Source organism: Camelus ferus, chromosome 14, assembly GCF_009834535.1.
Source record: "Camelus ferus isolate YT-003-E chromosome 14, BCGSAC_Cfer_1.0, whole genome shotgun sequence".
NCBI lineage: Eukaryota > Metazoa > Chordata > Mammalia > Artiodactyla > Camelidae > Camelus > Camelus ferus.
The window spans coordinates 14980564-14994437 of NC_045709.1; the positions used below are offsets into that span (position 1 = coordinate 14980564).

General features: G+C 38.7%; 1 protein-coding gene across 11 annotated transcripts in view; it reads right to left on the minus strand.

Annotated features, from left to right (window-relative positions):
- Positions 1-13874, minus strand: part of NBEA (neurobeachin) — a 536625-nt gene that overhangs the window by 47665 nt on the left and 475086 nt on the right. For all 11 annotated transcript variants that reach the window (XM_032496317.1, XM_032496318.1, XM_032496310.1 and 8 more), the window contains one exon: positions 6572-6724. In XM_032496317.1, coding sequence (XP_032352208.1) covers positions 6572-6724 — 153 coding nt within the window. The remainder of the gene's footprint in view (positions 1-6571; positions 6725-13874) is intronic.

Consider the following 13874-nt stretch of genomic DNA (forward strand, 5'->3'; position numbering starts at 1 on the left):
TGCTCTCCACGTGGGTGACTGCAATGGACTCTGACCTCTTCCTCTAGCCCAGGTCTTGCACCCTGCTGCTGGAACAGAATTCTGAAACCATCATGCTCGTACTGTCCAACTCCGCTTCAAATCTGCCAAGGTTCCTAGTGGTATAACTTCACTTGCCCCCTACAGCCTTCCAAACCTTGATCCCACCCTCCCCCTACTATTTTCTTTGTGCTTCTTGATACAAATCCTTGGCTCCAGTAGCGTAATTTACATCCCTGGCACATAGCAACTGCTACGACCTCTGAACCTTCATTGTTCCTTTCTCCTTAAGGTGAAAACACTTCATCAATGCTTCTGCTTCTTTCTCAAGTTCTAGCCATCCTCACTCAAGTCCAATGTTTGCCTCCTGAGTTCTCCTGTTCACACCCTATGAGGTCCTCTATGAATGTCTATGCCATCATCAGTACTCTCCTGTTTAATGTAGTAAATAATGTATACAAATTCACTTGTGAAAACCAATTTGCATATAAATTATAAAGTACTTGACAAAGGAATGGGGTTATTACCAATTAGCACTTAATTGTTTTAAACTTGCCATACTGTATCCTCAGTTGGAATATAAGCATTTTAAAGATAGGGACTATACCTAAAGCTTCTTTAGCATTTCCCGTAGCTCCTAAATAATACATGTTTAATAAATATTTACTGGTTGATTAATTACACAGTGGGAAAGATGTGTTGGTCACAAGAGGAAGGAAGAAAAAATGTCAGGAAGTAAGGGTGGGTGGGAAAGAATTCATTCATTCATTCATTCATTCATTCAACAAATGTTGATTGTCCATCTGCTAAGTGCCAGACACTATTCTAAATCCTAGGATTACAGCAGTGAATAAATGAAACCAAAATCCCTGTCAGAGACTTTACATTGTAGTGGTTTTGTACCGACAAAACCCAAGATAATTACTAATATAGAGAATGTGCCCGAAGGTGATAATTGCTTATGAAAAGAAAAGCAGGAGAGGAAGTTAAGGCATATGGACAGATGCAGAGGGGACTGCTAATTTAGAGGAAGCAGTCAGAGAAGGCTTCCTAGAGTTTGTGACAAGTAAAGACCACAAAGAGGAAGTGAACTGAAAGGACATCTGAGGGAAGAGGATCCCAAACAGAGGGGATAGTCATTCATTAATTCATCATTCATTCATTCTCTCAATATGGCACACCTCTACGTGCCAGGATGCATTCACGGGATACTGTGCTTCGCGAGACAAATCTCCGCTCTCCAGGAGCACATCCCACTAAAAAGCAAATAAACAAGTTAAACAGCCTAATGTCCCCAAATTACTGGCCACCTACCTACAACATGTCAGACTCTAGCCCTACAGGATATACAGACGCATAAGTATGCCATGTCCTCAAAAAGATCACAATTTGGTGGGAGATAAACATGTTGACTTGCGCTTTTCCTGCTGCTAGAATTTCCACTAAAAGTCCAATGTGATGATCAGCACTAACACCACCTTCCCAGCTCATTCCTAGGAGAAATGACTGAAGTGTAGTGGATCTGCCTCTGGGCTCCGGCCATCCCCAGTCTGCATACTCGCCCCCACCCTTTCTCTACCTGGCTCTGTAGGACTAGGGATATCTGAGGGAAAACAGTCACTATCAGGATGCTGCAGAAGGAAACTGCTGGCTCTAACTTTAAAATGTATCTACAGTCAACTGATTTCTACTACCTTCACTGCTACCACCCTGGTCCAAGCCCCCATCATCTCTCACAACACTTCCTAACAGATATGCCTGAGTCTACCCTTGTGCCTCAACAGTTCTTCCCCAGCACTGCGGCTGGAATGAGACTTCCAGAACACAAGTAAAAACAGAGTACTCTTCTGCTTAATGCACTGCAATAGATCGCCAGTTCACTCAGAGTAAAAATGCAAAGTGCTTCCGTTGGCCTTCAAGGATGTACATGACCTCAGTCCTCTCCTCCTTCTGTGTGCCCCATTTTACTCCACCCCAGCCCACTGGCTTCCTTGGCCAGCACATCCCTGCCACAGGGCCTTTGCTCCAGATGTTCCCTCTGCCTGCACTGGTCTTTTCCCAAGAGAGTCTCTGGTTCATTCTCTCACATCCTTAGGCCTTAGTTCACGTCTCCTCTTCACAGTGAGGGGATCCTGACCATCCACGTTTGTATTTCTGATCCCTTTACTTTGCACTACTTCCTTTTTCCACAGCACTGATTACTGGCTAACACACTAGATACTTTACTTATTTATTTCCTGTTTACTGTCTGTCTCCCTTTGATCAAAAGCAAGCTCTGAGAGGGCAGGGATGTGTGTCTGCTCACCCACAGGAATGCGGCAGGGAGGGCACTCACACACAAGACACCTATCTCAATATTTCAAGTGGCTGCCATAGACTCCCAACAATTCTTGTGTCATGCTCTTTGCTTAAGCTTCTTTTTTGAGCAAGGTGTTTTTTTTTTAGTACAATATACCCCAAAGGCAGATTTTTACCTATCACAAAAGAGACTTTTCCTTTACAAAGTGACAGTCTCATAAAGGATGTAATACCAGTCAAAGCGCTGTGCCCTGCTCGGCAGACTGAGAACGTTCTGCATTTGGTCCAGCGGCACCAGGGATGTGCTGAGCTGAGGGCAGGGGGAGATTATCAGTGCACATCCGTGAAAGGCCTTTTTCTAAAACAAATTTTTAAAAAAGGGCAGAATATGATTGATGAACCCAGCATTAGGGTAATGTTATCACAGATACTTTGTATTTCTGCCCTTTGTGAGGAGGTCAGATTATAATCATGTTAGAACTGAACACAGTGCTTTATTAATGTTTCATGAGTGAGTCGGATATAATCAGCCTAGCTTCATGTGGATAAATTAAACCAATTCTTGATGTAGGAACTCAATGCATTGAAAACTTATTGAAATGTCTACTAAAAGTGTCTATATCACTTTTCCAGGTTTGCTAATGAGACCAAATTTTGAATTTCACAGTTCTTCAGTGAAACACAATCTTTGTCACTGTATTTACAAAACACGAATAACTCTAACCAATGACGTATATTATTGTTCATAACTAAAAAACCAATGAACTAAAAGAAATATACCATTAAAAAAATCAAAGCACTGTTTCATTTTAAAAAATGAGAAAAGAAAATGAGGTTCTCAGCATGTAAAGGCTTCTACAAATGCATCAAATGCCTTTTTAACTGCTGGCATGGAATAATGAAACCAATCATTTATAATCAATGATCTCATCCCTTTTTATAGCATTATTTTTGTCTTCTTTGCCTTGAATTTCTTAATGACAGTTTGAGAGAAGAAGGACGAATATGCCTTTGTATGGATACAGAATACTAATCTACACAGGAGATGAAGGGTTTTCTACCACTGCAAATGTCATTTCTTTGGGATATATGACATTTTCATTTTATACTTTAGGCTCATTATAAAGAACTCTTTCAAATAACTGAAGATAATCCTGGCCAAATTAGAAATATACTAGAGCACATTTTCTCTAAACCTGCTTCATAAGCACTAAATCCTGTATGAGCTACCCAGCCAGTATGAAGTTGGAAACTTTCAATGTTACAAAATAATATTGAAAAGTGGATGTTGTACTCGTGGAACTCATGGAAAACTTAAGGAAAATATAAACACTTCCATATTTTATATTACCACCCAGGCTTGTATATTACAGAAATATTCATCAAAAAATATTTCTCCAGCAAAAAAAGAAGAAAATAGGTAGATAATTGGTCACATTTTCTATTTTTAACACAGATGGCTGACCTTACTTCCATGTGATATCTGTATGGTCATTTCTTACCAGGATGATGGGAAGATGGACCGGAGGTTGGAGCAAAGGAAACTATGAACAGGGTGCTGTGAAGGAAAACTTCAAGTTGAAGAAAAGTAGTACAGGAGACACTGAGACAGGAGAACTACAGACAAGCACAGCTACATTTTGTAAGTTGTCTTTTGATAGCTCTGATGCTTTAAGACTCTTCCCAGTGGCAGCAGCCTGGGTCTGCCCTTTCGCTCAATTTTGATGCACCAGGAATGGCGGTTCTAGGTAAAGAATCCTGTTGATACGCATGCTCGCTTTCCCTTCCTGTTATTGTGTAGAATCCCTTTCAGGAAAACCGAAGGAAAGAAGATAGAAAGAATAAACACTTCTCAAGCCACCAATTACGTGTTGGCTAGGCACTTCCTACACAGGATCGGTTTACCCAGGCACTGCGTCCTGGTGCTGCAGAGAACCAAGACTGGGGAAATTTGATTTTCCCAAATAAGCAGAATTTTGTGGGAAGCCTTTCATTCCATGAAGTAAAGGTTTAGTTCACAAGTCTTACCAGATTCATTTATGTCTATAAGATACCAAGAAACTGGTTTTGAATAGAGAAAAACCCAGTGCCTTGACTTTTATGATAAATAACATTTTTGGGGGAAAGATTCATAAGGTATACCCACTCTACAGATGAGAAATATGAAGACCAGAGATATTCCATAATTTATTCCGGCCAATGAAGCCAGCAAATATCAAAGTTCAGATTCAAGAGCAAGAAACTTTTAAACTCCAAGTCATAATCCTTCCAATATAACCACCTGGCATTTATTAATTATTAGCACATTAGCACATGAAAACCTATGCTCAATCAGTTGAGTTCAACAGCGTGCGCAAGAGAAAATTTGGTCCAACAGTTTTTGGCTACTTTGCATTCTGTTTCACTAGCTTGGACCTAACTAGACACCATGATGAAATCATTAAGATTATTACCTCTGTGTGATTCATTCATTCACTCAGCAAATATTTAATGACTAACTACTCTTGCCAGGCCCAGTTCTGCGCTCTAGAAATACACAATGGCTGATGTGGCTGAGAGACACAGCTCAGTCACTCAGCCCAGACACAGCTCAGTATGTAGGGGTCTCTCGGGCTGAATTTGTAGGTCTGGAATCCTGACACTGACATTACAGCCAGTACTCGAGCATGTAAGGATAGTCTGGTAATGGACTACCAGTTCTAAAAGTCAGTCTAGATTTTTAGAAGTATGCATTACTAAAGGATAAATTCTTCAAACTAAAAAGATAAGAACTAATCTGTTTTTCAAGGAGATTGTATGAAATTACTCTATAGATCTGAAAGTGCCAAGTTACAGATTGAGAAGTGCGAGAAATTGTACATAAATGTATGTAATACATGATGTTACCTCGGGGGAAATGAGATTGCAGATTATCTCTACAGAGCCTTAAACATAGGTCTACTGGCTCAGTAACAGCTTTCTAAAATAAAGGGTACTGAAAGTAAAATACTTCTTAGAGACAGAAAACAGAGCCTTGAAATTGAAGGAAGCATGTGACTGACAGCGAAAAAAGAGACACAAAATCAGGGGTTTGAGGAAAGAACCACATATTATATGATTCTATTTACTTGAAATGTCCAGAATAGGCAAATCTATAGTGACAGAAAGCAGATTAGTGGTTGCCTAGGGCCGGTTGGGGAAACAGCGAAAAACGGGGGGAGATGCTAAAGGGTACTGGGTTTCTTTATGGGGTAATAAAAATGTTCCACTTGATTGTGGTGATGGTTACATGACTTTGTGAATAGACTAAAACCCCCTGTTTTGTTTTGTTTTTTTTTTTAATTTTAAATGGCTGAATTGCGTGGTATGTGATTTAGATCTGTGTGATATATGTGCATTATACAGCTCTTAACAGAAGGGACTAAGGGGGATGCGAAGTCCATTGTGATGTGGACCTTATTTGGATTCTGACTCAAATAAACAAGCTGTAGAAAATAAAATAAAACATTTATGAGACAGCTGGAAAAAACTGGAGGTAAAATAGGGGTAAAAACATATTTTGGATCATTGGCTTTATTGATATAATTCCTCACTTGGCCAAGAACAGCAGTACACCTGAGAGGCAGTTTGGTAAAGCAGTTTAGTTCCATATACCATAACCACACTGAGATTAAAATCTCCTTAAAAATGGATAGAATATATTAAAATCTATAAAATAACCATATGTAAACATTCTATTTACACATTTTTTATTTGAACACCCAGGCATCTGTCATAGAGATTTAAAAAGTAATGACATTTTCTTCCTATGAATGCTTACTAGATGGGCGTTCTCTTAAAGTCAAGCATATTATATTTTGAGGTATGTTTCACAGTTTATATTCTCCTACTTACAAATATATTCTGAATGTATGTTATTTTATTTTGAATATTTTATCAGTGAAAAGAGAGTGCAGATTTAGCCAGCAGACAAAAATAAGGAACGGGCATTTATTTCAAGCATTTTAGAATGCTGTATTCGTCAACAGAGGCTCATTTGATTTTTTCCTAAGGGAGCAAATGTAACTGAATTACCATTCCTTTATTGGTCCTCATGAAAGGAAAATCCACTCTACAGTAGAGAATGCTTTAAAAGCCATGCTTTTTTTTCTTAAAATTTTAACCTTGCATTTACAGATGTTAAATGACAATTTGTTAATAGTTAAAAACAAAACAAACCTATGGAATATTTTTTACTTCCTTGTGACTACTCAAGCAAAAACAAAATCTCTCTTACCATCCTGTTGATCCGTACAAAGTCTTCAGGTTTCTTCGCCCAAGGGGGAAGATCGACATCATTTACCACCACTTCATCTTCTCTGACTCCAAGATTATATCCGTTACTGTTGACAAACATCTCTGGTAGGTAATAGAACTCTGGAATTAGTTCCTGCCAGGAATAAAAATGGAGAATATTAAACCACTTTAAAAATCAGTTGAAAAAAATACTAATTTATAACAACTATAAGCAGAATTAATTTCTTTACTCAAATCCAGTATTTTATTACTTAATTCTATTCTTCATTTAATTTTCCTTAAATAGTCTAGGAAGAGAAGACAAACATTTTTCTTGAACATTATGCTTAACAAATCAATTTATAAGATTTTCAATCTTACTTTGCCACAAATTAGTTTTAAGAAATGGGTTATAGGATCTATAGGATCAACAATAGTTCCCAATAGTATTAGTAAACAAAAATATAAAGCTGTATCTACAAGTCTATGTTGTTCAACAAACTTTTCCAAATATTACTAGTAAAATACCTAAATTAAAAACACTTGTTGCCAGTATTGGTTAAAAATCATGAAATCTCTTCTACTTTTTTTTTTACTCCACTGGCAATTATAACACATGATTTTTATGAAGAGACTCAGTTTCATTTTGTAATTTGGCAAAATAAGTTATTTTTATACCTACCACTTAGCATAATTAAGAGATGATATGTAACAAAACAGGTTTTAAATATGTGACACATGCCACCTAATAGTAAGTTCTTAATTTGAATGCAAAGACAACTTGTGCTACTTGTATGTAAGTATGGTATTAGTAACTGGGTTCAAGGCAAACTTGTGTTTGATGCACAATGTCTAATACATGGTTTATATAACTTTAGAATGAATATGATATAGAAAAGAACTGATTTGATGACCTTAAAATTTTTATTTGTTCTCTTTTTAAATGAAAAAAATGAAAACAAAAAACACTAGTTTTTATGTATACCATCAATATGAAAAATACTGATCTTTTCAAATATCAAGATAAGGGTTAAATTAACTTTAAATTATATTGTGAAAGCATAAGAACATTTCTTTGTGTAACATGTCCAACACTGATGGCACAGAACCTGAAATTTGAGTCTTATTGTGGGATACATAGGGATACATAGAAAAACTTAGGGGAAAAAAAAAAAAAAGCCAGACACTGAGGTCTTCAAATAAACTGGATTCTTCAGCCCAAGAAAAGCATACACAAGAGTTTTTCTTTATGGGTTCTCCTACTAAAACCAATGTTTATCTGTTATAGCATAAGTAGGTGTTTATCTAGTAATACTCTGCGAGAATTTGATCATTACCCATTCTTTGATGATAAATGTGAACCATAAGAAGAATATAACAATGTTTATTTTCTCCAGCATTATGGGAGCATGAACAGACTCATGTAAATGAATTTTCTGGATAAATGGAGCTTAGTTTTTTAAGAATCATCAGTTTTCTTCTATTTAAACCGTTTAAATAGAAAACTTTCTAGAATCCATTACGTAAGTCCCTGATATTTATTTATTCATGTAGTAAAGTTGGAGTACCAGGCATTGTGATGGGTACTAAGAAAACAAATAATGAGCAAACATGGCCTTACTTTTGAGTAACTCATAGTTTGGTCTATGCGGCAGATGTGTAAACAGATGATTATAATACACAACAATAATAGCTGTGAAAGAAGTATAAACAAAGCACAAGGGAGCAGGAAGCACAGAGCAGGAACTCTGGGCAAGTCAGAAGAGATTTCGCTGGGGACTGGACAGTGAGTTAGACCACGGCTAAGATAAAGATGGGAAAAGGGGCAGGGGGACCATCAGGGAGTGGTAAGAACTGAGTACAGGTGGAGTGCAGGACGTATTAGATCAAGACAGGGGAGGGGGGATGAGATGGTGGGAAGTACACGGAGTCAGAGGATGAAGGAAGTTTTATGCCAACCCTAAGCTGTCTGGGTTTTTGTTTTACTGATAATAATTTTAAAGAAGAGCTACTGACATGTTTTAAAGCAAGATATTGGGTGTCAAAGTAAAGGATGAACTGGCGAGGGGAGAGACTAGGTCTATGTGTTGGAGGCGGGGGGAAGGGGCGCCGGCAGCAGCACGGAGGATGGGAGGGGAGTGGGAAGGACAATGGCTGGTTGTGTCGAGCAAGGGGACCTAGTGTTGGGCTGCACCAAAGAGGTCATCTGCAACCCACGTGAGGATGAGTGAACAAAGATGTGGATCCAGTGACGCAAAAGTGAGCGGGAAGTGGATGGCTCACACTGAGAAGCAAATATATATTAACAATAAACTGTCTGCAAGACATCAAGGGCACAATGAACTGTGGGAAAGAACTACAGTGAAATTAATATGTTAATGAAAAGTTTCAGTGACTAGATTGTGAAAGTGAAAGTTGAGAAGGGGCTGAAAGAAAAGCTAATAGGTAGACAAACATCCTTATTTGCAAATAACGATACAGCTTAGTTGGTGGCTAAAACAGAAGCTAAAGGGTGCTTTAGCAATATTCTACCAGCAATGACTATGATGAGTGTGATTTCTGGGCTGGGTAAGCATGAATGTACACCATATTGCACTGAGGGGGCAGTCTGGTAAAGGTGTGTGATCATTGATAATAGAAGGTAGAAGTAAAGAATCATAGCCAGTCTCATTTATTTGGACTCAATCAGAAATGTGTATTTGTTTCGGACTGAATATTTCCATTCCTCTAAAATTCAAATGTTGAAACCCTATCCTCTAATGTTGTGGTATTAGGAGGTGGGATCTTTGGCAGGTAGTTAGGATTAGATGAGGTCATAAGGGTGGAGCCCCCAAGAATGGGATTAGTGTCCTGATAAGAGTCCTAAGAGAGTTTGCTTCTCCTCTTTGCCATGTGAGGACACACAAGAACACCACCATCCATGAGCAGGAAGCGGGCTCTCACCAGACACAGAACCTGATTATGTGGGCACTTGGATCTCGGGCTTCCAGCCTCTAGAACCGTGAGAAATAAATTTCTGCTATTTACAAGCTACCTGGTTTATGGTAAGATACAGTAGCCCAAGCTGACCAAGAAAACAACAACAACAACAAAATTTTTTTTTAATCTTGCTCTCACTGTTTGGGAAAACATGGGAAATTAGTGCAGGAGATAGAGGAGATAAAGAGCACTGCTGTTTGCACACTGCCTGTTTTACACATGACACTGTGCAGCAACGGCATCCCAAATGGTCCAAAACGGGGAAGGGAATGCAGGCCCAGCTGCCTCGGTGTGGAGGGTGGTTTATATGTAAGAGGCTCATGTAAGTCGGGGATTTCCCTTCTGCCTTTCATCCGTTGTTTGTGTCTGTGTTCTAGCTTTAGAACTAGACTATGTAAGCTTCCTTGAGGATGGAGAGGGGCACGTATCCACTCAGATACAGCAATATGGATTTTTCTTTTTTATTTAAACAGCCCAAAGAGCTTCAGTTTATCTTCAAGTGTCTTGGTACTCTAATGTTTTTCATATATACTCTTTCCCATTCTTTCCTGTGCAATAGGGTCACATAAAATATGCGGTTATTATTAACCTACTTGCCACTGTAATACTATTTCATTGAATGTCATTAAATTAGATTCACAAAGGCATAAGAAGCCCAGGGTTTTACATTATTAATAATTTGGGAAAAGCAGATTTTTGAGCCTGATTTTATGAGGTTTATATTTTGTTGAATCCCCCATAGTTCTTGGTGCAGTACTTTGTATGCAGCAGGTGCTCATTAAATATTAAACTATTGAAGACTTTAGATAAAGTTATCTTAATATCACTAGAAATCTTCTGGGGAGTATGCAGATGATTAGACGAATGCTTCAAGACAGGAAAAGAGCCAATGAAGTACTTTATTAAAGAAACTGGAGGAACCCAGAAATAACATTTGTACCTTTTGAGAGGAAACTTTTGCAGCTTAAAAAGCGTTATCTTGCTTATTCTAGTTATGCAAAGAGGTTCAAAAGTGTAGAAGAGTTCAGTTTAAATTTAGAAAACGTTGGTTTTAACGTTTGTCAGCAAAACTGTACCCAAACTGAGGAAGGGAAGGAAGCAGGTCCTCTTCATGTTACTTTAAGCACTCCAGAGAGAAGAAAGTCACCTGCCACAGGAGGAGAGCAGAGCGAGGCTGAGGAACCTCTGCCCTGAGGGAGGGGGGAAAGTTCAGTAGGAACTTACAGGAAAGCTTGAGTCAGAGTCAATCATGTTTAAATGGGATTATCAGGGCCTTCAGGATGACACTTCAGTGAGACATTTTCTTCACTCTGGTCCTCACCTCGCCGACCAGAATATGGTCATAAATCAGGGTGTTGATTAAGATGTTGGTGTAAACTGTTGGAGGCTTGATGTTTGAGGGGGTGAAGAAATTCTTTCAGGTTCACCCTATCAATATTTTTGGATTCTTTAGGATGTAGATTAAAAAAAAGACACAATTTTAAAAGAAATACGAAGGAATTCCTGAAGCACAGTACATTTGCTAAAGCTCCTTGAAGCTTCAAAAGCCCAGAGCTGTCTGAACCCTGAAGTCCTGAGCTGTGGAAGTTTAATGCTTTTTGTCTTGTTGTTTTTTTTTCCCCATGAAGAGGAGGGAAGAACGACTAAAATCATCAAGCATCGAGGGAGAAGTTGCCAAAGCAGTAGAGTGGGTGCAAGTTGTTATGCCTCAATTTAATGTTTTAAAATCTTGTTTCAAATGGTATTTTTAAAGTTAGCATGTAAATACAGGGTGTTAGTTTATAATTTATAGTCACAGTTTTGTTATTTAAAAGATTTGCTTATTTAAAAAAAATTAATGAAGAAGAGAGTTTCTTCTCTGAGATTCAAATGTTAGGTCCGAGAAGATGACAATTGCTGTGTCTGGGCTGCAAGACAAGGGGCCAGCTGAAATGTCACGTCTGGCCCTTCAATCTTTCAAACAGCAGGGATTATTTATTTGTCTCTTCCTGTGTCATGGCACTATTCTAAGCACACTTTAATCTTCACAAAAATGTCATAAGTAGGTATTCTCATCATTACCACCTTATAGACAAACACTGAGGCACAGAGAGGGTAAGTAATTTTCTAACAACTACACTGCAAATACGTAGTAAAGCCAGAAATCAAACCTAAACACTTAAAAGACAGGGACCCTGCTCTTACATTTTCTGTTTTTCCTTTTGAAGCAGCAACCTAGTCACTCTACATGACTTCATTATTTTAATTTTCTGCACAGTAATCCTTCTTTTCTATTCTTTAAATTTATTTATGCTCCTGTGTCTCACTGCAGTGGAAATCCCATGACAGTAGCAATCTTGTCTATCTTGCTCACTTGCTCACCACTCATTTGCTCACAGAATGGGGCCTGACATAGAAACAGGTACTCAGTACATATTTGTGAAATGAAAAAATGAATCGATCATTGCTATATACTTATTGCATCCTGAATTTCAGGCATGAGATAGTGATAAAAAAATATTGAAGGCTATGGTTTTCAAACTGTGTTAGTTAAAGGAGAGTTACTTCAGGGCTACCAGTTGAAGTTGCAGTGAAGGGGGAGGCTGGCAGGCTGGCAGTTTCAGGATTGTCCCTTCTACCAGGGAAGTGCTACTTTCTGTGCACTGGAATCAAATAGTCCTGAACTGAAATCCAGAATTCTTGCTAGCTTGGCAAGTTTCTTAAGCTTTAATCCCCATAAAGGGATTCCAAGAATCTTAGAAGCATTATAAAGGGCATCCTAATCACAGCCTGAAGTAGGGAGGACCCTGTCCTGGAAGAGCTTGTGAGCACGAGTTTTTTGTGATAGTGAACAATAATGTTATCATGGGAAATCCACATATTTTTAAAGTTTCTGTATGAACTTAGGCAAAGGAGGCCTTGGCCTTGACTTTCTATGATGAGGAAGCATGTGGGGAAAAGCTACTCAGTGATTGCTGTGTACCTTCCGTACTGCCCACTTTTTGAACAGAGAGTATGTTGAGGTTTACCTGTTTCTGTCTTACCACTGGGTGCTGAATATACATGGGGCAGATAACTTGTCTTTTTAGCCTCCAGGTCTCCAAATTAGGAATTTATGCACCTTGTCTGTATCTGGACCTGTTATAGATTGTGAGATACTAGATTTTGAGCCTGATACAATAATGTGGGGAACAAGCTGAGTACATTTTGCTTGTAGGAGGAATGTGAATTGTGACCAGAGAGCAGACTTGAGTAGATTGTTTCCAAAGATGACCATGCAATCCCTGCAACTTCCATGTCCTTTTGAAATGTGCCACTTGCCACTCATGTCATCGGGGAGTGGAGTCCATTTCTCCTCTCTCTTAATTTGGGCTGGCCCTGAGACTTGCCTTGACCAGGAGAATGCCGTGGAGGTAACACTATGTGACTTCCAAGCCTAGGCGTTAACTGGTTTTGCAGCTCTCACTTTTTTATCCTCTTGGTAGGCAGGCACCTTGAAAACAAATTGTGATGATCTTCCCAGAAAGACTACAAAGAGAGAGAGGACCAGCCAGTCTGCAGCTGTTCCAGCCACTGGTGCTAGGGCACTGGACGTGTGAATGAAGTCATTCTGAATCTTTCAGACCCAGACAGGCCACTCCAGTTGACCCCATATTGATCGGAGACAAGCTGTACCTGATGTACCTTATTCTGATTGCAGAACCCTGAGAAAATAAATGGTTGTTTCTTTTTTTAAACCACAAGTTTCTGGGGTGGTTTGTATACAGCAGTAAATAACTAGAGTATAACTTGATTGGTCAATTATTCCAAACTAGTCAATGTGGATCTGATTGTGAGATCATGAGAATTAAAGCAGCGAAACATCCAATTGATAAAGCCCCAAAAAGAACTGAATAGCTCTCAGGGCTAGCTCTGGCTTCCTCTTTACTTGCTGTGTGAACCTAGGCCAGTCATTCAATATCTGTGAACCTCCTTTACAGAACAGGGGTAATGATCACTATCTCATGGGCTGTTTTGAGAACCATATCAAATAACCAAGAAAAAAGCAGGTTTGAAAACTGTTGAGAATTATTCAAGAAGAATGAATTCCACTATTATAACTTATAAGTGTGTTCCTACAGAGGAACTTCAGGCACTAGCTTGCTATTTAATATAATAGCTCTTGGGTTTACTCTCTTCCCATTGATAGATTTCTGTTAATCAGCTTCTCTTTAAGGAAAGAGTCCCAAGTAGTTTAAAATTTCCTAAATGGAAAACAGTGCAGGAAGACACCACATATTATTAAAGAAATGGCAAGATAAATATTATAACAGGCATTTTGTGTCTGTAAATGTGATTTCTAGTTT